The following is a 27,336-nucleotide window of genomic DNA, read 5'->3' as shown; positions in this document are numbered from 1 at the left end:
TGCCATTGCTATTCAAATCCTCCACTATGAGAGGACAACTCCTCACTCATCATAAGCAGTACTCCACCACCACCACCATGTTACTGCACAAGCAGTGCTCCATCACCATATAAACAGGCCTATAGTTTGATACATCCATTCTACCACCACTCTTATACAATGGCACTATCTATCTTATCCTTCTTCCACTCTCCAGAACTTGAACCACTGCAAGACTTTCAATAAACAGCCAGGTTAATGGCACAGTGTTTCACAGCACATCACCTTAAAACACACGGCAAAATTCCATTTAGTTCCCTCACCTTTAAGAATACATCCACTTTATTAACTTCTAACACTTCAACACTCCTTAGGCCTTCAGGATCGAAGCTTGCAGTACCATGATGGAACACTGGTAAAGCAACCATTAAACATTTGAACTATGGTATAGCATTAACCACCAGAGTGGTTAATGCTATACCATAGTATAAGCATTAACCACCAGAGTGGTTAATGCTTATACTATAACCATGGTTAATGGTTAGATGGAAGACAGATGGTTAATGCATAACCATCTGTCTTCCATCTAACCATTAACCATCTGTCTACAATCAGTTTTTCTCCTACTTGCCAAGCAGCAAACAAAAAAAAAATTTTTCTTGGAACTCTCCTTGGATTGCAGTGCTGGTCTTCTCTTTTATTCTAATTATTCTCTCCTTGTTATGCTAGTCACTTTCCTAGCCTGAGCCTTATATTCTTCATGAAACTCTTTTCCACCTTTTTCTTTATGTCTTCCATAATATCTCTTTCATCTGTAATCCCTCTTTTTTATTTTCTCTTCATCCATTTCACTCCAAATTGCTTTATATTCTTCACTCAAGGTATACTTCTGTATTTCTGTCAATAATTTTATCTTCACTATCTCTTGTGCACCACTCACATCTCTTGCTTCAAATTCTTTCATCCATTGTACACTTCTGTAAGCTAGTTTCTAAGTCTATTAATCAAATCAATTAGCCAAATCACTAAATTAGCATTATATAAGACAGTATTCAAACCAATTTTAACTTATGGATCAGAGCTGGGTTAGAAGTAAGGTAGCTGATCAAAGACTAGAGAAGCAGTTTGAGATTTGAGAAAGATTATGGAAGATAAACAGATATGACTAATTTCATTTTATAAAAAATTAAGATATTAAGAAGCAACTTGACATTGTTAGCATTCAAGAATGTATAAGTAGAGCTAATCTAAGGTGGTATAATCATTAAAAGCAGAATGGCAGAGTAAAGGTTAGCAAAACAGGTGGTTGAAGTGGTGGCAGGAAAGAGATCTATAAGAAGACCAAAATCTAGGTGGTTTTATACAATAATTAGTGCTCCACAAGACCTACAACTGGAGTCCTGATAAACAGTGATAATTCTTGGGATAGATTTATTAATAAAATGGAACAAGATACACATGGAATGAAACAAGACATAGCCTACAAAACATTAAAGAAAAACAATGAAGAAAGAGATACAGCATCATACAATACAAAGAATGGCCAGAACATAAGAATTTATAGTATGACCCAAATTTATTAATAGAAAATAATAATGAAGAAATCAGTACTGATATAGAAAAATCAATTAGATTAGAAGAACTAAAAGAAGCAATAAAGCTATAAAAAAATATAAAAAGTCAACTGGTTAGATGGTAAAAATACAGAGCTTTTAAAATATAATGGAGAACATTTACATCAAATATTCTTCATCTCTTCAAGAATTAGGCATTTAGCTGTTCCGGTTTTACTGGTCTTTCCATCTTGTAGCTGGTCTCTCCCCCCCCCCCCCTCTTTAATCTATATCTATCCACCTCTTTTGGTATCTGATATCTTTCCATCCAGAACAGATGTTCTTTCCATTTCTCTATATATTCCTTGATCTTTGCATCAACATCGTAAATATTTAGTTCTATTCTGATGTCTTCATTTCTTATACAGTCCATTTGTGCATCCTTTAATTGCGCTTAAAAATCTCATCTATGCAGCTTGTATTTTACTTTCATCTTTCTTTTTAACAGTCCATGTTTCTGAACCATATAGTAGAGTGAAAGTGGCCATTAATTGATAAATTTTTAGCTATTTCTCATCTTTTTTTTTTATTATTCAGTGTCCATTTAATTGTTCTATAGATTTTCTGAAATATCTTTATTTTTTCATCTATATCTTTATCTTTTAGATATGTTATCATGCAGCCTAAATAATTAACCTCTGTCATCTGTTCCATTATTTTATTTTCTATAACTATTTTTGATCTAACGTGACCTTGACCTTTAAATGAAATGACTTTTGTTTTCTTTTTGTGAAATTTTTCAATTGTATTGTTGGCTTATTTTGTTTAATTTGTAAACTGATTTTTGAAGGTCATTTTCATTGTCTTGTAATATAATCTGATCATCTGCATACAGCATTGTATTGATAACAGTTCTTCTGGTTAACTGGATACCTTGTTTTATTGTTTTTCATGTTTTAATAATCATATCAATATATATATATATTGAATACAGTTGGAGATAAGCTACATCCCTATCTGATGCACTGCTTATTTCAATCTCTTCTGTTAATTTATTAACAAGTTGTAACTGTATTTTTAAGCTAGTACCAAATGTAATGGAAATCCTTGTTTTTTTTTTCATTATGTTCCATAGTTTTTCTGTGTATTTTATTCACAGCTTTCTCGTAATCTATAAAGCCCCATATGAGTCTCTAAATTAAATTCTCATCTTTTTTCAAATTCGTTTTAAGACATAAATATTATCTACACAGATTTTCCATGTCTGAAACTATTTTGTTCTTCTGAGAGTAGATCTAACTCTTTTATTCAGCATTTTAATGTAAATTTTGTATAAATAAATAAATAATAAGCTAACAGCTTTTATTCCCCAGTAGGAGTAGGCAAGGCCATTTTAGCTCTATCTAACTTTTGGAGACTGCGTGGGAAGTTCAATCCAGTTCACTGGTAGCTAATCAGAGATAGCTGGCCCAAGGCTATTATTAATTAAGCAGTATGCAGTGAAGAGGCAGTTATCAAGTGCCACCATCTCATGATACTTAATCCTAACACAATATTTTTAATGTCTGAAAATAGTGTGGGTTCTAAGTTTTAAAAGAGGTAAACCGTGAGTAGACATAACTATACAAATAAATAACGGAAAAACTCACGTAGAAATATTATTTAATAGTATAATTTTCGCCTGTGTGTCACAGGCATCTTCAGTACAATTAGGCACAAAAATTAAACACTAACTGACAATTCCAAAAAGCGCCACCTAAGTAGCTGGTGTAAGATAACTAAAAAGGTCAATAACTTTCCTAAAAAAAAAATAAATAAATAAATAAATAAATAAAAAATTTAATACAATAAAAAGTTAGGAAAGATTAGCTGATTTGTAAAGTAGTATCTCCCATAAAGGGGATAGACGTAAGCCGTCGGATCTGTTTAAGTTAGGAGAATGAGAAAAGTTCCTCTAGTCAGCTACTAGAATAGAACTTGTGACACTCTTTCTTCGGGCCGTTTAGCACTAAGGAGTGTAAATACCACTTCCACTGAGCTACACAGGCTCTTGTAAATTTTGTAACCTGTATTTAATAAACTTATTCCTCTGTAATTTATCTAATCATCTCTGTCTACTTTCTTAAATATAGATATAACCTAAACTTTTTTTTTTTTTTTTTTTTTTTTTTAGGAAAGTTATTGACCTTTTTAGTTATCTCACACCAGCTACTTAGGTGGCGCTTTTTGGAATTGTCAGTTAGTGTTTAATTTTTGTGCCTAATTGTACTGAAGATGCCTGTGACACACAGGCGAAAATTATACTATTAAACAATATTTCTACGTGAGTTTTTCCGTTATTTATTTGTATAGTGTGGGTTCTATGGTTGATTTCTTGAGTTTATGGGATGAAAAACCCAAGTTTCCAGTAGAAAAAACCCGCATGCCCATGCAGATATCAACTAACTCAGAAACCAGTCGAAAAAAAGTTAGAAAAAGTTCCTCTAGTCAGCTACTAGAACAGAACTTGTGACACTCTTTCTTCGGGCCGTTTAGCACTATGGAGTGTAAATACCACTTCCACTGAGCTACACAGGCTCTTGTAAATTTTGTAACCTGTATTTAATAAACTTATTCCTCTGTAATTTATCTAATCATCTCTGTCTACTTTCTTAAATATAGATATAACCTAAACTTTTAACCAATCTGATGGAACCTCGCATTTCCTCCAACTGTTATTTATTAATTTTAAGAATCTATGATGTAAATATTCTCCCCCATATTTCCAAAACTCAGTATTTATGCCATCTAATCCAGTTTATTTTCTAATTTTTTTATACCTTTATTGCTTCTTTTAATACTTCCAATTTTATTGGTTCTATATTAGTACTTATTTCTTCATTATTATTTTCTGTTATTAAATTTGGGTGATACTGTAAATTCTTCTAGTGTTCTAGCCATTGTTTCTCTTGTAATATGTTGATTTGCTGTATCTCTTTCTTTGTTGCTTACTTTCCTTAATATGTTGTAGGCTATGTCTTCCATGCATGTTTCTATGTTTCTTGTCTTCCATGTATGTCTTCTTCTATTTTATTAATAAATCTGTCCAAGAGTTTTGGTGAGCTTTTGTACTATGGTTTTAGCTATATTTCTTTTGTTTTGTATATTTCTTCAGTTTCCTTTGTATGTTTTTGAAGGAGTGATTTATATGCCATTTGTTTTTCTTTTATTGCATTTTCCATATCTGTGTTCCAGATTTTCTGGAACACAGTTTTTTCTTCTTCTTTTTCTTATAAATCTTCGCTTATTTGGGGTTCGTCTAGGTAATCTGTTAATCGTGATTGATACAGCATTCTAATGCTTTCTTCTTGTAATACTTTGTATACTTATTCTATTTCTTGTTTTTTCTCATTTACTTCCTTTCTCCACGTTGCTAGTATTTCTATTTTAGAGACTACTAAATAATGATCTGAAAAAATTTCATTTCCTCTGTAAATATGTACATCTCTCACACGTGGAGCAAGTTTCTGATTAATAATAATCTAATCAATTATAGATGTTGTTCCTCTACCATTCCAAATATATTATTATTATTATTATTTAGGCCTCCAAGGAGTCAAAAGACTCATCCTTCCTAGGAAACACAAGTCTACCAAGACTCATCGTGGGAGGTCCCTCTTAGGAAACACAAAGTCTATCATACCACGCCTTAAACTCATTGACCATTCTCGCTTTAACCACTCTATCAAGCAATGCATTCCATGGTTCAACTACCCTCCATGCAAAGAAACCACTCCTCACCCTCTTGCTCACAGTTTCTTTTTGTAACTTCGAGGGATGGCGCCTTGTCATCACTCCTTCCCGCTGTTCAACCAAGCGAAAGAACTCCCCAGTGTCAACTCTGTAACTACCTCTCAACAGTTTAAAAGTCTCAATCATATCACCTCTCCTTCTTCTATCCACCAAACTCTGCAGTCCACATTCCCTCAGCTGATCCTCATGGCTAACATTGTACAGTCCTGAAACTGTTTTTGTTATCCGTCTTTGTACCCTTTTCACAGTTAATTTATCCCCTTCAAATTCTGGGGACTAAATCTGAGAACAATAGTCTAAGTGTCGTCTGATCAGGGTTTTATACAATGGAATGATAACTGTTTTATCTCTGTTGGTCAGCGTCCTTCTCATTATTGCAGCAATCGTCTGTGTTACCTTCACCACCTTTGCAATATGTCCCTTGAATTTCAGGTTTCTATCAATCATCAACCCTAGATCTCCTGTCTCCCCTACTTCCTCCAGTATAGCTCCTCCAATAGAGTACGCAGCATCCCATCGATGTATCCCAAACCTCAAGACCTTAAAATTTGCTGCATTAAACCGACACCTCCATTCATTTGCCCATCTGTCTAGTTTATTCAAATCCTCTTGCATGACTACCACATCTGTACTATTACTAATAACCCTTCCCTACTTCATATCATCTGCAAACAACTGAATATCCCCCTGCAATCCACTGACAATGTCACTGATATAAAGGTTAAACAATATAGGTCCCAGTACTGAGCCCTGTAGGATACCACTTGTAAATCTCTGCCTCCTTGAAACTGCCCCACCATACACAACTCACTGATACCTATCGGACAGCCAATCCTGAATCCAGTTGACCAATCTGATATCCAGACCAATGTGCTGCAACTTAAATATCAGCTTATCATGTGGCACCCTGTCAAATGCTATCGCAAAGTCTAAGAAAATGGCAGTATATGCCTTTCCCTCATCTAATGCTCTTATAACTTTATCATAAAAGGCTAGCATATTGCTAAAACAAGAGCACCCCTTCACAAATCCATGTTGACTCTCACAGATAACATTACCCTCATCTGCCCAGTGCTGCATATGGTCCTTCACTACTTTCTTCAAGATCTTACTAACTACTGATGACACACAAACTGGTCTATAATTAGACACTTCCAGTCTGCTACCACCCTTATGCAATGCCACTATCTTACCTTCCTTCCATTCCATGGGCCTTTCCAGCAGCCAGACTTTCATCGAAAAGCCAGGTCAAAGGAGCTGTCAGTTCCTTAGCGCATTCTCTCAAAACTCGTGGTGAAATACCATCCAGTCCCATAGCTTTACTGACATCCAGAGTACTCAGTATCTGGAACACATTTTCCTCCTGCACCTCTACACCTTAAACCTGCCCTATCCCTTTAGTATTAAAATTTACACCTCCAGGATGAAATATGCCAATAAAGTGTTCATTGAACAATTCCACTATGTCTTCTGCATCAGTCATTCTATTCCCATTTTTATCCCACAGTGTCATTCTTCCACAATCATTTCTCCTCCTACTGGCCACATAGCTAAAAAATTCCCTAGGATTTTCTTTGGATCTTAGGGCCAATCTCTTCTCATATTCCAGTTTGGCCTTCCTTACCATATTGGTCACTCTCTTGGCCTGTGTCTTATATTCTTCATGCATCTGCTCTTCACCTGTCTCCTTATATCTCTTCCATAGCCTCTTTTTCACATGCAGCTCCTGTTTAATATTGTTTGTCATTCACTTTACACCAAATTGTCTCCTCTTCTTCACTTGTGGAATACAGCTTACTATTGCTGCTAACAAATATTCTTTCACAATTTCCCACACGCTAATGATATCCCAGCCTTTCAATTCCTTCCTCCATGAAACTTCCCCAAGTTGATGTCTAAGAGTGGTGGCTTTGGAAGGCAGTGACACTAATGATTTTGAAAGCATATGGTGTAAGGTAGAGATAGGCAAGATGGGTTATATAGTGGGGTGTTGCTACAAACCAAGGAGCACAGAGGGTGGGGACCAGGAGATGTTTAGTTGAGCTTGGCAAGTGCAAGAAGAATGTGGAATTATAAGGCAAGTGATTATAATAGTCTTAGAAGAGGACAGAAGTCGTCACTTATCATACGCAGTACTCCACCACCACGCTTTCCCTTCCTATCCTGCTGAAAAATGCTGTATCCTGCTACTTCTATTCCTGTTATTATATCCTCTTCTGTCAACCACATCTCAGTGATCCCAATAATCTTTGGCCAGGCTGATGCTATCAGGGCCACCCATTCCTCTCCTTTATTCCAGATACTCCTGGCATTAGTATAAAGCATAAAAATGCCACTATTTCTATACCCAGCATTATCCCCTCTAATATTTGTTTATATTCTTTTTTTTTTGAAAAAAAAAGTACTGGCTATTTTAAAATTATTGAATGTAAAGAAGTCTAATAGTTCTTGACCATTGTTATTCATGCAAATTTCCTCATATTTTCCTAAGACATTTGGGACTGGATTATTTCCAAGTCTGGCAATAAGATTCCCTGCTATTAGTATATAGTCATTTTGACATTTATTTAAATGTTTTTGTAGTTCCTCATAAAATTGTTTGGAATCCTCTTTCCCACCTTCTTCAGGGGCATATACTCTTATGATATTTAAGCAGAGTCTATTTATCTTTAATTTAACTGTTATTCGATCGTTTACAAAATTGTACTTTCATATTCTATTTTTTCATTTATTATCAATTAAAATGGCCACATGACTATAAGCTCTGATATGTTGGTTGACTCCACTATATAGCATAGCAAAACCATCTATATCTTTTGTTCCCTTTCATTTATTTTTTGTTTTCTGTTATCAAGGCAATATTAATGTTTTCAGTTGTTTTTCTACTTCTATTTCCTTTGTTGTCATCCTTCGCACATTTCACGTGGCTACTTTTAAAATGTCTGAGATTCCTAATTGGTTACCTCTATCCTTACTTGGTTGTTTTCCATTGTATTGATCCAATGAATTTTCCAGTTCAAGCACCTGAGTTGTAGAAATTTTTTACTTGGTAAGGTAACCAGCCTTATGCAAAATCCCCAACCTGGAGAACAAGGGTATCTCTCTCTCTCTCTCTCTTAGTCTGGCCCCTATCTCTTGACCTGTCCAGCTAAGGAAGCCCTACTGGTAGCTTAGCTACCACTGGCATAGCTCTTGAAGTCATTGGTGCATGCAAGCCACCTTACTGTGTTAAGGTGAAAATACTATTAAGGGATATCAGAGATTCTTAAAGTTAATAAATAACTTCTGGTGGAAATGTGAGGTTCTCTCAGATTGGTCAAAATTTAAAGTTAGATCCATATTTAAGAAAGGAGTAGAGATTATTGTGGAAATTATAAAGAAATGAATTTATGAAATATAGGTTCTTCTTTTTCTTTATGTAGCTTCCTCATTGAGAGGGTGAAGCACCATGTTCTTCCAGTTCTCTCTGTTGGTGGCTTTCCTTTCTGTTTCTGCATAACCATGTGATCCTGTCCATGATCTTATATATCTTCAAGTCATGTCCTTCGATCCTTTTCCCATAATTTTTCCTTCTAAAACTGTTAGTATCCTCTGTCGTGCTGAACCTCTCAGTACATGTCCTGCCAATCTCATCTTTCTCTGGATCATTTCATGTAATAAAGATCTCTGTGTTCTCATTCTCTGTAGGACATCTGTGTTTGTCACATGTTCTGTCCATGAGATTTTCAGAGCTCTCCTATAGCACCACATTTCAAAGCCATTATCTGTTGTCTTACTCTCATCTTGAATATTCAGGTCTCACTTCCATATGTGAAAACTGGCCACACTAATGTTCTTATCATTCTTTTCTTTGTCTTGATACCCACAGAACTTCTGAGCAGATCTTAATTTTTCCAGAAGGCATCTTTAGCTATGGCTGTTCTTATTTTTATTTCTTTCTCTTGCTTTCCATCTGCATTAAAGTAGCTGCCTAAATATTTGTATTCTGAGGTATGTTCAATTTTCATATTGTTTATGAATATATTCGGCTGGGATCTGTTTTCTTTTGAGATTTTCATAAATTTGGTCTTTTCTGCATTTATATCTAATCCAAATTCTTTACCTTCTTCAATTAGTAGCTGCAGTAATTTGGTTAATTTATTTCAGTTTTCTGCTATTAGAATGGTATCATCAGCATATCTATGATTGTTGTATTTTATACCATTGATACTAATTCCTATTTTTTGTTTTTCAATCTTTTTCATCACTGTCTCACTATAGATATTAAATAGATTTAGTGAAAGGATGCAACCTTGTGAAATATACGCTACAAAATTTATAATAAAATTTTGAATAAAAGACTATGACCTCAGAAGAACAAAGTGATTTCATACATGGAAAATCATGTATAGACTATACTGATGTTTTAAAACAAATTTTTGAGAAAAGATAAGAATTTAAATTGAAGACTCACTTAGTGTTTATATATTATGAGAAAGCTTTTGATAAAATGCATAGAGAAGAATTATGGAATATAATGAAAAAACAAGGACTTGATTACATTTGGCAAACAATATAAAGATACAAAAATACAGTTAGGTAATAAATTAACAGAAGAGATTGAAATGAATCAATGCATTAGACAGGGATGTAGTTTATCTCCAACTTTATTCAATATATATATACTGATGAGATTATTCAAATATGGAAAACAATAAAGCATGGTATCCAGTTAATCCAGTAAGAAGAAGTGTTATCAGTATAATGCAGTATGCAGATGATCAGATTATATTACATGACAATGAAGATGATCTTCAGAAATCAGTTATAATCAAAAGGCCAACAATACAATTTTAAAATTTCGCAAAAGAAAACAATCATAGCATTTAAAGGTCAAGATCATGTCAGATCAAAAAAGTGGCACAGTTCAATTATATAGGCTGCATAAAAACATATCTAAAAGATGAAAATATAGATGAAAAAATAAAGAAATTTCAGAAAATCTTTGGAACAATTAAAAGGAGACAATAAAAAAATAAGACGAGAAACCCCAACTTAAATTTTACAAAGTAATGGCCACTCCCACTCTATTAGATATGTGAATTTTAATGCCACCAAAATGCCATCCTGTCTCATTTTGCAGAGGAAGACTTCACTTTGCTTTGCTTCTGGCAATATCCTGCTCATCAAGGTTCACTTTTCTTTTTGTGGGTTGACTTTCACATTTAGTCTTTTCTGGTACAAGCTTATCAGGTTTATAGCTCCTTCTGCCTCCAAAAAGCTTTATATTCTTTTTTTGTTCTAAACAGTACTTCTCTCCTGTCCAATTTCTGACACTTTATAAAGTCAAATCTGCCTGACCATAGAATATTTTTCCCACATTTTGGGACGGAGCACCCAGGATCTCTCTCTTAATTGAATCTACTTACTGATGACTTCTATAGGTATTTCCACAGGCATTATTCCACCAAAGTAGTCACTACCTATTCTCCACTTTTTTTCTGGTCACATACAAACGTGAGCAGCTGCTGGTTCACACCCATACACACAATTCAGCTCCCAAATCATTGAATCAATTTCTCATTCTCCTGCTGATTCCCTACACCTCTGCTCTTTGTAACATTCTTTCCCATACTGTTTTTCGAAGTGACTATAGCCCTTAAGTTCTTCTAGAAACATATCAATAAATTGCTTTCTTCTTTTAAGCACTTGTCCACATATGGCACTATCTTGTCATAGGTCTGGGGTCAACAAAGGCTCCTACAGATTACTGTATGTTGGTCAGCTGTTTTTCATACAAAGATAATTTCCAGATGTACACACACACAGAACTGCTTAACCACATAAGTTTCTGTGATTAAGCAATTCTGTGGAAAGTTTTTATTGAGACTACATTGTAATATAAGGAGTTTATTAAAAATAAACAATTAAAACCCTAGGAAGTTTTTGGTAATTGTTTTTTATTTTTTTAATAAACTTCTTATATTACAATGTGGTCTCAATACCAAAAACTTAAACACATTCAGCACTTACACACCACCACAGTCTAAGGGAATGCATACCATTCTCCATACAAAGATCTTGCTCCTTATCCCTATATTCATATCCTACAATTTCCAGTGATGGCCTCTTATTCTAAAAATTTAACAATATATATGCCATATTTCTTGTAAAAAATAAAATAATACAAGACTATTTAGCAATGTTATTGTTATCAGGAATGTTATCCTTGTTATAGAACCAGAATGGTTAGCCCAGTGGCTGTGCGCTTCGTAACCATATGCCTGGGGAAGGAATGTCCTAGATTCGATTCCCGTTAGAGATGTGAGAAGCTGAAGGATCTTCTTCAGCCATCCCCAGTTTATCCTTGGGGTTTTCATCCTGCAAAGCAGGCAAACTGACTTTGAGAACTCAATGCCATCACAAACAAAGGATACACCAGGGTGTAGGGCTGACCACTTTATCCTGTAAATGGTTTAGGTCCGTTGATCAGAAACCCTCGACACCACAAGATAAAAGAGGGATAAAGGAAAATGAGATGAGATTGTTATCAGGAATGTTATCCTTGTTATAGAACCAGAAATTAATTATGTTCATTTATCAATGCCAGAAGTATCTGAAATAAGGAGAATGAAATTGTTCTATTGATCAAGATCATTGGCCCAAAACTTATTGAAATAAGTGAGACATGATTGAATTGTAACAGGAATAGAGATGGAGGGATATGATGTTTTTCAAGAAGACAGCCAGGGCAAAAAGGGAGGAGTGCTGTTGGTAGTTGCAGAGGATTATGCTCATCTAAAGTAGAGATACAAGGAGTAATAGAGGTAGTGGTTTTGAGGCAATGTGGTGGGATAGAATGAAATATTTAGTTATTTAGAGGGTAGTGAGAAGCAAATCGATAAGCAAATTAATATGGCAAATAAGAAATGGGTGATCATTATGGGGAGGAGGATGTCAAATCTTCTTCCAGTTGGTGAAAGTGATAATGGAGTGGTCAGCCATATAAGGACATCTGTAAGGAAAGGGATATATGCAGATCAATAAGGTTATTGATTATGACAAACTCAGTAGGTGATTTGCAGCTATATATATATATTTTTATGTTGGGTCTCATACATGAGAGGTTGGTTGATCAACCTACAGTACATTAGTACCATATATGGGTAGTGGGTTGGGAAAGGAGGAACTTCTTAATATTTGATTTAAAAGATTGAATATTGTATTCCTTAGGAAACACATCAGGGGGAAGACTGTTCCACTATATAGCAGTAACACAATGAAGGAGAAGGAAAAGAAACTTGTCCTGTTGTTTCAAGGTGCACTGTGAAGCGATGTTGAGCAGTAGCTGCACATCTTCCAATGATAGTACTAAGTAGGGAAATTAGTGATGCTATTTCAGATGAACATTTCCCATGGGAATATTTATGGAATATGCATATTGCAGAAATTGAATGTCTGTGCAAAATATCAACTTGTCAATAACTATATCACTGAATGATGAATTGGATGGAAAGGAGATCAATGCTCCTTTGGTCCCTACTCAACAACTACCTGACAGAGACAATCTGAATGCATGTAAAGAGTCAAGAGGTTAAATAAGACATGTGTGAAATGGATGGATGAAGAGATATGGCATGCAATTTGAAAGCAGCACAAGATACGCAGTAATAATCAGTATCATGAGGAGTACAAAGTGCAGGTGGAAAATGTGACACTTGAAAAAAGTAGCAAAAGGGCAATATGAGCAGCAGTTAGCTAATGAAGCCAAAAAAAATCCCAGAGTTCTTTCAATACATAGAAGTAGAAGAAATCATGATTATGGAAGGATGATTATTGGTTAGTGAAAGTGGTAGAATGATAACTACAGAAGAAGATATAGTTGACATGTTAAATGAGCAATTCATAAAAGGTATTCCATCCTCATGAAGTTAACATCATGCAGAACTGGAGAGCACTGGGAAGGGAGGAGAAGCCACTGTTGGTGAGTGAGCAGGAGATATATGAGGAATTGATGATATCTTGCCACACATGTTGAGGGAATGTTCCAAGGAGTTAACAGCTTTGACATATCTTTTCAACATGAGTCTTAGATACAGCCAAGTTCCAAAGGAGTGAAAAGAAGGTAAAATTGTTCTGTTTCATAAGGGAGGTAAGAGGACTATGGCTTTGAATTAGAGGCCAATCGAGTTGTCTGGAGTTATGGTCAAATTGCTAGAGGTTAGTGAGGATTCAGAAAATTAGGTTGAGAAGGGCATCATTCTCCTTGATGGATAGCATGGGTTTGCTTGGATAAGATCATGTTTTAGCAATATACTTATAACATGACAAATGTTTTGATGAAGATGATATTCAAAAAGGAATAGAAAAAGAAGGATACAGTTTTTTTTTCGCAAGGAGAGAAAGGACAAGAGGGGGAGGGAATGCTGCTGATGATAGCAGGGGAATTAAGTCCACACAAGGTAGACATGAAAGAGGAAAATAATGGCAATGGTTATGAGGCAGTGTGGTGTAACGTGGAGGCTGACAGGAAGATGATTTAGTTGGATGTTGCTATAGGTCTGGGAATGTGGAGGGGTGGTGAAGAAATGTACACACAACTTGAATTAGTGAAGAAAGGAAGGATAATTATTATGATCGATTTTAATTTTGGTGGTATAGACTGGAATGAAGAGATAGCAATTGGGAACAAGGAAAATGAATTATCTCGGGGAGCACATAAAAGAGGACATGCGAGGATCAAGAATTTTAGATATGATCATTTCATCAGAGGATGTAATTGTAAGTGAGGTTTCACATTTTACTCCAGTTGGTGAGAGTTATCATGAAGTCTCTATATACAAGTTGCCCAGTCCTGAAGTTACTTCAGGTGTAAACTTTGCTTATACTTTGATAAAGGATTAACCCAAGAATATAATTTCTTGGCATCTTTAATTTATAGTATAAACAAGTGGAAAAACTTCCAATATCTACCTCTAATCCAGAGTATTTTAGTAATAAGGTGTGACACCTTCTGGCTACACATACATGAAAATATGACTTCTGCATTACTTCAACCTTGGTATCACTTTTGGGTCTGGCTCCTGATGAGACTTCAATAAACCTGAGCAATTTTTTTGGTCCAGCTGATACCAAGAAGTTAAAAAGGAATTTCTTTAACTATCAAAGATATAGAATATAGAAACTATGGAATACAGATTCTGCTATTTAAGCAACACAGCTTCAAAAATCCATAAAATATTGCAGACCTTCTCCTATACTACATGGATTTTCATCTTCCCCTGTTTGGAGTAAATGATTATAAAGGTCCAAAAGCTGAGATTGTTCCTAAATACTATAACACTCTGTGCTTAACTCTAAGACTGCTACAACACTCTGGCATTCTTTCCATTAAAAAAAAGTAAAATTTGGTATAAAGAAATCTTTAATCTCTTACACAACGAACTTCAACAGTTGGGCACTGACAACAATGCTTTGTTTGATAACTTATTGAAGTTCCAAGGATACCCTATCAGGAGGGATATTGCTTTGAAAATTGCATATGGTCACCTTCCAGTCAATACCATCAAATGTATTTTAACATCGGAGATCCAATCTGTGACATCTGTTACCAATTGGAAACAGTAGAACATGCATTCTACAGCTGCCCTCTTGCCCTGCATTTTTTACAGTATCCACCACCCAAATGCTTTATAATACTGTGTTGTGGAAATAATTTTTTTGGATCAATGAGAAGATTTTTTTATTTAGAAAGAAGTGTTCTAGGAGATATCAAATTTTTGACTACAGGTGTAGACGACCCACATTTTGCAATATTCACCAGGGGGAGATAAAATTCTGTCTATTCTTGCTATGAGAGGTTTTTTTTTTAAATACACTGCTCAAAACAATTAGGAGATATTTACTAAAATAAAGAGCCAAAAGGCTTCATTTTGACGATGCAAAATTATATAAATTAAGTGGATATTCACCACTTAATGTAGAAAATTTTATAGTTTCTATAAAAAGAGTAGAAACTTAGGTTAGAAACTTTTATAGTTTCTGTATTCAGCTTTGAAATGATGTTGGATTTAATATCAACTTAATTTATACAATTAGGGGATATTTTAGTTTCTGTCGGATAATTATAAATTTCTGCAAATAATTATAACTATTGGGTACTTTATACATGAATAAATATTCTTACTTATGGATATGGTGTAATTGATGAGATATTGTTTAAATAATCAATATTTATTACAAATTTAACAAATTATACATTTTAGAGTGAAAAAAGTTTAATAAGAATAACAACAAGAATATCCCTTAATTGTTTTGAGCAGTAAAGTTCCATCCTCTTAATTCAATGTGGTCTTATAGTCAATTGCAAGGATGACTGGAGGATGATCCCAGACAGAGAAGGCTAACTCAAAGCGGTTAACTCAGATAAGACTAACCACCTACGTATCAATCATCTTTGTGCTTTAGTTTCAATTGGTCTTTTGGTTGTTCATCTATATGAGATTGGTGAAAAAGGAAAACTGACAGTCTTTGGCTATATGATGATATAAAAGAGCTAAGGCCTTTTCTCTATCTCTCATGCTATCTATCTGTTTTTTCTTTCTCCTAATTCTATCAGGCTCTTTTGCACCCCTATACTAACTACTCTAGGCATTTGGTGAGTACTCCTTTACTTTTTCACCTCAATAAAGGTCGAAACCAGTCTGGGTAGCGACCTTTCCCATAATGCATAGTATTATACATGTCTGTGAGGATATGTGCTTTGCATTATGGGCAGAGGTGTAGTCCTAAAAGAAATAGTGCCAGGGCTCTACCTTGGAAACAAAAATCCAGAGCACGAAGTGCGGCATTATTATTATTATTATGATATGCGACAGCCATATGGTAGAGAGACTGTCTTGTTTTCTGAAACGAAAATGACAAGAGTGCAAGCTCCTATTTTTTGACCAAAAGCTGGAAATGTAATATAAATCTCATTATTATAATTCTTATAATTTATTACAATGAATTTGAAAATTTTGATAGTTTTAAAAAAGTACCAGGGCGTCGCCCTGGAGCACCCTGACCCGACTACACTCCTGATTATGGGATACTAAATACTATGTACGAGTTACCCAGTTCTGAAGTTACTTCAGATACAAACTTTGTTTGCTTACACTTGGATAAAAGATAAAACCAAGAATATAATTTCTTGGCATCTTTAATTTATAATATAATCAAGTGGAAAAACATCAAAAATCTGTATATCTGGAGTTGTAGTGAAGGCACTTGAGAGATTGGTGAGAAATAGGATACGGAAATGGGTTGATAACAGCAGTGTATTCTCTGTGGTTATCAGCATGGGTTTGTTAAAGGGAGATCATGTTTTGCTAACTTAGTTATGTACTATAACAAGGTGACAAATATCTTGGACAGGTGAGATGCATATACAGCGGTGTACTTGGATTTTGCAAAATCTTTTGATAGACTGCTACGACAAACTGTTAAATAAATTGAAACAGATGGGAATGGATAAGAGACTTCTGAGTTGGAACAGTAACTGGCTATCAGATAGGTATCAGAAAGTTGTATATGAGGGTGCAGTATCCCGAAAGAGGACAGTCACTAGTGGTGTACCACAGGGGTAAGTTTTGGGACCATTGTTGTTCAATTTGTATGATAATGATATTGGAATGGATTTAATTAGTGATAAGCAGCTATTTGCAGCTGATGCAAAATTAGAGAGAGTAATGTAGAGTCTTGTGGATGTCATGGCCTTACAGGAGGACTTGAATAGATTGTATGAATGGGAAGGTAAGTGGAATTATCAGTTCAATGTTGCAAAGTGCAAGGCTTTGAGATTTGGTAAGCAACATTAGGATGTAAAATATACACTTGGTGGGGAAACTTTAAAGGATGCAGAAGAGATGAGAGATCTAGGAGTGATGGTGGACAAGGACCTGAAATTCAGAGGCTACATTGTACAAGATGTGAAGATATCACATAAGATAATGGCAATGATGCAGAGGACCCTGACATGCAGAAATAGAGAGGTTATGATGCCATTGTATAAAGCCTTGATCAGGCCTCATATGGATTATTGTGCACAGATTTCGTCACCAGGTTTCCATGGTGACAAGGATATGTTGAAAAGGGTCCAGAGAAGATTCACAAAGGTGATCAGTAGTCTTTGGAATGTGGAGCGAGGGGGAATATGATTGAGACATATAAGCTAGTCAGGGGTTGTTATTAGGTTGACAAGGAAGAGATTTTTCATAGAATGGAAGAGGGTGTAGAACAAGAAGCCATTGCTGGAAACTGTATAAGGAGGGTGTGAGTAGAGGAGTGAAAAGAAGGTTCTTTGCATGGAGGGTGGTTGGTGAGTGGAATGCATTGCTTGAGTGTGTTGTGAATGTAGACACACTGAATCAGTTTAAGGCATGGTTGGATGAGCACTGTGTGCGCTATTGCACACATGATGAGTCTCTGACCCTATGGAGGTCAGAGGATGATGATGATAATAATAATAATAATAATAATAATAATAGTAATGCTTTAAACAAGGGAGATACACACACTGATATTTCAGAATTTTCAAAAAGCTTTAACATATTGTCACATAACAAGCTGGTAATTAAACTGGAATAAATAGTGTTGCATAGCAGATTAATTGGTTAACCCTTTAACTGCTGACTTTATATTCTACTGACATTTTCCCATTTGCTGAGTTAATTTTGCAAAGAATTTATAAATAAAATCAATTAAAATTCTTACTGAAGTAAGAAGTTCAGACAGCATCATACATTCTTGATATACACTTGTTCACTCACAAAAATGGCAATAATAGTGTTTTATGAAGATTTGCATAATCAAGGGGGGTGTCCACTTGATTATGCAAATACACACATTAATTTATGTAGAATCACCAGGATCATCTTCATCCGAAGTACACAATTCACTTAACTCGGACAATTCTTCTCCTGACTCATTTGATGTTAAAAATTCATCAATTTGATCATCGGTAAGATAACACGGATATTTACTGGTAGACCCCATATTGTGACATCCCGGAAATCCCTGCAGTCACATGGTTTATGCATTGTGCTGCATATCATTATTATTCGTGACACCTCCGAGGAGTCCGAAGACTCATCGTGGGAGGACACCTACTGTACAACTCTCAGTCTCCATCCGAACCTCTACAACCAATCATCCACATTAACACCATCTACCACCCTCCACCACAACTAGTATTTTTTGTCTGTAAATTGTGTGTGTTCTGAAGGGCCAATTTGTCTGTATGTGGGCTGAAAAACCCAAGTTTCCAGGAGAAAAAACCCTGCTACCTCCATATGAGATCGGCTAATGGCTAACTCACTTTCGACTGAAAAAGTCCATATATAAAGATTCCTCCCATCACGACGAGAATCAAACTTAGGCCTTTTCCAATCGAAGGGCACAATGTACCGTCGTTCTTCCAATTGCGTGAAGGCGCTTAATATGATTAGTTGTACCAATTCAAATTTTTCTCTTTAAATGTCATACAAGTACAGAAACCCAAGTCAAATAAATGTCAATTGGGAAATAGATGGAGGAACCTACTCGCAAAGTTTGAATATCTTATGACGATTCTTCCCATACTAAAAAACTGTTTGAATATGGGAGGCGCACCAAACGTTCAAATAGAGTTTACTCGATCGTAGCAAGGTCGCCATTTTTTTCCGTGCTCAAGTTAACTCGACCGCAGCAGTTAAGGGTTAATGGAGATTTGTTGCCTGAAAGGTATCAGCAAGTTATGTATGGGTAGTGATATCTAAGAAGGTCAGTAGTGGTGTGCCAAGGGACTGTTTTAGGGCCACTACTGCTTAACTTATATGTTTATGATATTGGGAAGGTCCAAATGGTGATATGCAGTTGTTTGCTAATAATACAAAGTTGGGGGAAACTATGGGGAGTATAACAGATGCAGCTTTGGAGGACTTGAACAGATTAGGTTAATAGGGAAGTAAGTGGGATTAACAGTTCAATGTTGTAGAAGTGTAAGTTTTTAAAATTTAAAAAAGCAAAGATGAAATGAAAAGTTTAAAATTGGGGATATCTTAAAGGAGGAGGAGAGGAGATGAGGGATCTAGGAAGTGATGACTGATAGGGATCCAACATTTTTGGGATATTTCACTAAAAATGTGAAGGCAGCCCAGCAGATTATGGTAATGATATAGAGGACACAGATGTGAAGAAGTAAGGATGTTATGATTCCACTGTATTGAAATTTTTCATAGAACGGGTGGAAACAGGCATAAAACAGGAAAACACCCCTGGAAACTATATAAGGAGGGTAAAAGCACAGGGTGAATATTAAGTTTTTCACTTGGAGAGTGGTAAGTGATTGGAATAGATTACCTAAGAATGTGGTGAATTCATTTAAGGTGTAGTATGCTGGGTTGGGCAAGAGTGGGACCTCCTGTGATGAGTCTTCACTATGGAGGTCTGATGAAGATGATAATAAATTTTTATTAACTATGTTGAGACTAGCAGCATTTTTCATCAAGTGAAACTATTTGAAATTTTGGAGATCAAAGAAGCTTCCCCAATAATGAATGTTGTAGCATTCATTATTCAGGTAAGGTTTTCCTTTTCTGAAAGGTGTCACACAAGTCATTACTGACTAAAGGGCCTTGTAATAATTCTACACTGTAAATACTTAATCACACTGATCTTTCACTTTACTATAAGCAAGCATGGCTTATCTATAAATCATGTGGCACTATTTTTCAGATTTTAGACCCACTCCTTGCCTCTTCATCCATTTCTATGAAACAGAGGAATTGTGAATTCTTGGACTGTATACAGAAAAAAGGTTTATGCCCATGATAGTGAAATTAATTTGTTTTATGAAAACTTAATTTTTTTTTTTCAATTACTTACATATACACATGTCAACTGAAAGAAACAAATGAACAGCAACTTACAGCATTCATCATTGTTAGGACAAATGTGGTTAATTCTTGATCTGCATTGACAGGAAATGTCCTCTTCATTGCATCATAAAGAGCTTGGTCAATAAATACTGCTGTTTCAATAACTAAGAAATCAAGAGCTCTTCGCTGCCGTCTTCGTAAATGTTTATGCTGGAAATCAGGAAACACACCTGGAGACCAAATACGATGTTTTCGGAGTGCTTTACAACACCAAAGAAAAATAATGAGGAATAAGAACTTCTCATAAAATCACATTTATCAAATTCATAAAATGAAAAGCAACTCAAACTCAAAAATTATGTAAGATCAAATCATTCATTTAATATTTATTTGATATTTGTCAGCCTGGTTGGCCAAGTGGTTAGCATATCCACTTTAAAACCAACAAGCTATGGATTTATATAACATTGTTGGTATAAGATGCCATAATAGACAAGCTCGGGTGTTGAACGTTATCCATAACTTATTTTCAGTGATATTACAATACTACACAAACTAAATTATAAAAAAGATGTTTATTAAATGGCTTATATTTCATTGAATTTCAAACCAGCATCTTCAGAGTACATTACATGTTACAGTTAGCAAGTGACAATGAGTTAAGTGAAACAGTTCAAATTGTAGCGAAATAAACATCTGAAGTCCTAATTTGAAAGCCTTCTAAGGTTGTAAAAAAAAATTATCACAGCTATGTAGAAGTTTATTATTATTATTATTATTATTATTATTATTATTATATGGACACCTCCATGAAGTCCAAAGACATCACGGGAGACCCAAACTATCCACACAAAATATATCATACCTCTCCTTGAACCCATTTACAGACAAAGCACTCACAACTGAATCTGGCAACCCATTCCACTCATTCACAACTACCAGCAAAAAATTTAGTACTCACACTTTTATTCAACTTCCAGGATTGACCCCTTGTTCTGCATCCTCCAGCCAAGTTCTGAAACATTTCCCCTGCATCAATCCTATAAAATCCTTTAAGAAACTTAAATGTTTCTATCATATCCCCTCTTTTTCTCCAGTCAACCAACTTCTACAATCCACACCCTCAACTTATCTTCATAGGGAACATTCCACAGACCACTCACCATTCTGGTCACTTGCCTCTGAATCTTCTCCACTGCTTACTCAACCCCAAGAAACCCAGGAGACCAGACTTGAAAACAGTAATCCAGATGTGGATATATCAAGGCCTTATAAAGGAGAATAACAACTTACATTATGAAACTTATGGATACAACTACCATCTTAGAGTAAAACTTTAGTTTAATATAAACCAAAATATACACTCGACATTTCGACCTTCACATTAAAGTCATCTTCTGGAGTATACATACATATATATATATATATATATATATATATATATATACAAAGAAACAAGCTGCACTACAATCTACATGGCATGTTAAAGTTACTGATCAACCATTAAAACTATTTGCCTGACCTCTAATGTTAAAAAAAAAAAACTCACTACATCAAAGCTAGAGTTTCTTTCATGCACATTTAAAATCTCCAGATTCATATAACTAGAGAGTTCAGATTGTAAATTTAAAACTTGCTTTTGGGTCATTGCCAGATTATTGCATGCTGCTTGAATTTGTTCTCTAAGAATCGCTTTCTCTGTAGGTGCATAGAGTGAAGTGCTTTACCAGAAGTAAATTTCTTTTTCAGCTTGATGCATGTTGGAAGTTTTTCCCACTTGGCTAGACTATAATAAATTTAGTTTAATCCTCTATCTAAGTGTAAGCAAACAAAGTTTGCACCTGAAGTATCTTCAGGATTGAGGCAACTCGTGGTAAAGGTGGACCAAGCTCTCATCATTTGTCTGTAAATTTATTATAATCTAACCAAGTGGGAAAAAACTTCCAACATCTTTCTCTCTAATCCAGAGTAATTTAATAATAAGGTGAGACACCTTTTGGCAACTGGCATATGGAAATATGACTTCTCCATTACTTATACCTTAGTATCACCACCTCTGGTTCTGGCTCCCATTGACGAGAAGACCTCAATAAAGGTCAAAACCGGTCTGGGTAGTGGCTCTTCCCTTAATGCAGGGGTTCTCAACCTTTTCCAGTGGCATACCACTATATTCAATTCAAGATATTAGATGTACCAGTAAGGCAGTGGCTCACGTACCACCAGTGGTACGCGTACCATAAGTTGAGAATCCCTGCCTTAATGCATAGCATTATACATGTCCACAAGGAGATGTACTTTACATTATGAGAGATACTAAGACAAGTGACGAGAGCTTGGGTCACCTTTACCATGAGGTGCCTCAGTCCTGAAGATACTGCAGGTGCAAACTTTGTTTGCTTCCATTTGGATAAAGGATTAAACTAAATTTATTATTATCAGCTTGATGCAGTTAGGAATAAGATTGCTGTCTCTGCATCACTGATAATTCAGCTAAACATATTCTGGAAAGTAATAAAGAAAAACTTAAGGCCAAATTTCATATTTTAAAACAACTGCAAAATTTGAATACCAATCATACAAATCTAACCGATCAGGATCTCGTTTCCCCGGCAAATAACTCCAACAGTGAACAACAAACAAGTGAGACGAGGAGCACAACATGCAAGCAATGTTCATGTGATCAACCTATCTAGCCACACCTTACTTGATAAAGGCCTAAACTTCGCAGTAGCACCTAGAAGTGTTAATAAACTGGATGTTATATACCACATAGAAAGAAGAATTAAATCTTATCATTTTATCATTTAGAAACCAGCAATGTTTTAAATAAAAAGAAAACCATATGTAGCAATTTGACAAAAACAGAACTAGCAGCAATCGTCATTAAAAGCTAATCAAGATATAATTATAACAAAATCAGACAAAGGTAATGCCGCAGTCATCCTTGACAGATCAATTATATTCATCAGATGAATCAACTAGTCTCCGATAATAGCACCTATCAGCTTGTGAACTATAATACGACCAACAGGATAAAGGAAAAAACTGTGAAATTACTTAAGTCTGTCACCTCTTGGCCGTCAAACACTGTTAAAAACCTAATACCACATTAAGCCTGTTCTCCCAGAATATATGGTGTTCCCAAGGTACACAAACATAACGTTCCGCTTCGGCCGATAGTTGAGGGAATAGACAGTCCTAATTATTACTTAGCCAAGAAATTAGCGTCAACACTCAAGGAGTTGGTAGGTCATCCCCCCCCTCCTATATAAAGAACACACAACACTTCATAAACAAAATTAAAAACATAACACTCAGCAAAGATGATTTATTAGTCAGTTTTGACGTTTCTTGCCCTTTTCACAAATGTTCAAATCAATGGCACAATTCTTCTTCTAGAACAAATTTCCGCTCAACATTACAGCTCTCTTTGTCCACATACTACGTTCCGGTTACTTCGTGTGACAAAATGAATTTTACCTACAAAAAGAAGGTACAGCTATGGGCTCACCACTATCCCCCCATTGTTAATTTTTATATGGAAGTTTTTGAGCAATATGCTCTTGATTCCTTTACTCTAAAATCTACAGTTTGACTCAGATACATTGACGATGTTTTTGTTACTTGACCACACAGCCGCAAAACATTAAACACATTCCTTTGCCACCTGAACAAACAACATGAGCGCATACAATTTACTACTGAAATTGAAAATTAGAACTCGCTCCCGTTCCTGGATACACTAGTCACAGGTCTTCCTCAGGCAGTCTATCCTTCACTGTTTACTGCAAGCCTACACACACCAGCCAATATATACATGCTAACTCATATCACCATCCTTTTCAGAAATTTGGAGTCGTCAAACCCTCAAAAGAGAGCTATAACAATTTGTTCTAATGAGCAAGCTCTTAAACAAGAATTAAAAATTATTAGCAATACATTTATAAATAACAGATATAGCAAAAATACTATTAATAAAATTCTTCATAAAACTTCAAACAAGTGAGATCAAAAAGTAAACATCAAAAAATAATATAGATTACAGTAAAACTATAACACTCCCATACATTAAAGGGTTATCAGAAAAAATTAATAGAATCCTACATCATTATATTCTTAATGCTACTTTTAAACCACCTTTAAAATTAAAAAACATATTCAACACCTAAGTTAAGGAGATAATAAATCCCATATTATTTTATTTTACAGCCAGGTACGAAACTCGGGGATCAAAATCCATCGAAATCTAAGAGTTTCATGCCGAAGAACTATCGGCGAGTCCAAGTGTAAGTCATCACTTGGGTAGTACAACACTAGGTAACTCGTGTCTATATAGCCTTTTGGCTCTTTATCATATTCAACACCTCTAATGTTCCTCTCCCCACATTGGCACACCCTGGAGTTTATTGCATGTATTGCACCTGTAACTTACTTATATTGGGGAAACTGGACATGCAATCCTTATCTGTTTAAAAGAACACAAACGACACATTAAATATAATAATTTTGGTGAAGCAGGTAGTCTCAGATCATGCTCTTAACATCCTACATTGAATTGATTGGAAAAGTACTTGTGCTTTGCATCATACAAAAACTTGGTATGAACAGAAATTTAAAGAAGCCTGTGAAATTTTGATTAATCATCCTAATTTTAATAATAATGGGGGCTTAAAAATCCCAAGAATTCGGATGGCACACATTCAGCCCACTTAGTTTCCAGCAAACCCTGACTTTAGGGCTCTAAGCAATTTTTCATCTTTATCCATACCAGTTGCAATTTATTTGTATACTTATATAAGTAATTTTATTTTTGTTTATTTATTTATCCATTATTAGCTGTATGAACATGTTACTCTCCACTTAATTTTTAACCTAATAGAAAATAATAATAACAGGACTCTAGCCTTGATGTAGTGAGGTTTTTTTTTTTCCTTTTTATTAACACCAAAGGTCAGGCAAATAGTTTTAACAGTTGGTCAGTAACTTTAGCATGCCATGTAGATTGTAGTACAGCTTTTTTCTTTGTGTATGTATATATATATATATATATATATATATATATATATATATATATATATATATATATATATATATATATATATATATATATATATACATACTTAGAAGATTTTGAAACCAAGGCTATCTCTTCCTTTATTTTAACACCTAAAGTTTGGAAACGTTATGTGGATGATGTCTTCATTGTTTGGAGCCATGGACATGAATCCCTTATGGTTTTCCTCGAACATCTCAATAGCCGACATCAAAGTATTAAGTTTACTGCTGAGCTTGAAACGGATAATTCCTTGCCTTTTCTTGATGTCAAACTGACTCGCTCTTCTGCTGGTAAACTAAAAATATCGATATATAGAAAACCCACACATACCAACAGATATCTGCACAGTCAATCCCATCATTTCCCTCCTCATAAGCTTGGAATAATTTCCACCTTGGGACATAGAGCCCGTTCTCTTCTTGATGATCCAAATGAACTGCTTACGGAAATAAACCATCTGAAAACGTCTTTCGAAGTTAATGGATATTCCAAGAAAATCATTAACAAATTCCTTCTTAATCCTCCCAGATATCACTCAGAAGAAACAAATAGATTCAAAAGCAATATATCTATTCCTTACATAAGTACTGTTTCACATAAATTAGCAAAAGTTCTAAAAAAATACAATATCAGAACCTTGTTCACTCCACTTCCAAAGATCCGTTCCTTAATTAGCCACCCAAAACCTTGTCATCATCAACTCAAATACCCTGGCGTATATAAAATATTATGTGACTGCGATATTCCTTATTTCGGGCAGACAGACAAATCTGTCGAAATGCGTATGGAAGTACACATGAGAGACGTTACTTACAAGAGACAGCGAGCAAGTGCATTATCAAGTCATATCCTCTTCTCGGCTAATCCTAATGATGATAACCAAAGTCACAAAGTCTGCTGGGAAAAATCTACAAACATCTTCCGTTGCAGTGACGAAATAGAGAGAAAAATTGTGGAATCGAGAGAAATCATCTTCAATCCTGTTCATCTAAATAACAACTTAAGCTACAACCTCCCGGATAGTCATTCAGCTGTAATCATGTACTGGCGTTCACGTGATGCAGCAAGCACGCACTCTCCCAACAATGCAACAAATGAAAGAACAGCTTCAAATACAACTACAACGTTTTAATGCTAATTATGTATAAAGACTGTCTATGTTGTTCATAGTCTTTTAACCCTCAATGTTTAGTGTTTTTTCTTTTATAATGTCACCTGAAGAAGGCTGTTACAGGCCGAAACTAGTAGTGTGTTTATATTAAAACCTTTTTAATTAAATCTCGGTTCTAGTCATTCAATTTTTTTCATAAAACTATGTATGTTAACCGAGTCAATGATCATTCTGTCATATATATATATATATATATATATATATATATATATATGTATGTATGTAAGATGACCTTAATGTGAAGGTCAAAATGTTGAGTGTATATTTTGGTTTATATTAAACTAAAGTTTTACTCAAACACGGTAGTTGTATCCATAAGTTTCATAATGTATTCTGATTACCATGTAAGCATAAAAGGAGAATAACAACATCCTTATCTCTGCATGTTAATGTATTCTTATGTAATCTCATGGGCTTCCTAAGGTAGCCCATAAGATTTAATCTTATGGACTATCTTAGGAAGCCCATAAGATTACATGGCTATTTTATTGACCTTAGCAATATGGTCTCTAAACTTTAACTCTCTGTCTACCACCATCCCTAAATCTCTAGCTTCATCTATTTCCTGGAGTACAGTTCCATCAATCTGATACATGGCTTGTAATCTTTTTATCCCAAAATGCATAACTTTACATTTCTCGACATTACACTGACACCCATTAACTTTTTCCCATACTGACAGCCTATTTAAATCATCCTGCAAGCTCTCCACATTTCTTTGATTAACTGTGAACTTAATTTTGCATCATCAGCAAACAAATGAATATTTCCTTTTAGGTTATTTCCTATATCCTTAGCCTGGCTGGCCGAGTGGTTAGCATATCCACTCTCCAGCCAAAAGGCAGCTGGTTCGAATCCCACCGTGTGCATAATGTTTGTGATTGTCTCTGAAAATACTGGTGGTGGTGG

At 35.1% G+C, this 27,336-nt stretch overlaps 1 protein-coding gene across 1 annotated transcript in view; it reads right to left on the bottom strand.

Moving 5' to 3' along the window:
- LOC150097452 (A disintegrin and metalloproteinase with thrombospondin motifs adt-2-like) overlaps positions 1-27,336 on the bottom strand; it is a gene marked incomplete at its 3' end in the record, with an annotated part of 681,635 nt that overhangs the window by 609,239 nt on the left and 45,060 nt on the right. The window contains exon 3 of the mRNA XM_090406923.1: positions 20,252-20,460. Coding sequence (XP_090263049.1) covers positions 20,252-20,460 — 209 coding nt within the window. The remainder of the gene's footprint in view (positions 1-20,251; positions 20,461-27,336) is intronic.

The sequence above is a fragment of the Typopeltis vanoorti genome, chromosome 17, assembly GCF_054136105.1.
Source record: "Typopeltis vanoorti isolate ZY-2024b chromosome 17, IOZ_Tvanoo_1.0, whole genome shotgun sequence".
In the NCBI taxonomy this organism is placed as follows: domain Eukaryota; kingdom Metazoa; phylum Arthropoda; class Arachnida; order Uropygi; family Thelyphonidae; genus Typopeltis; species Typopeltis vanoorti.
Note: the sequence above shows the minus strand (reverse complement) of the source record. Positions and strands in the feature narration are given on the sequence as shown.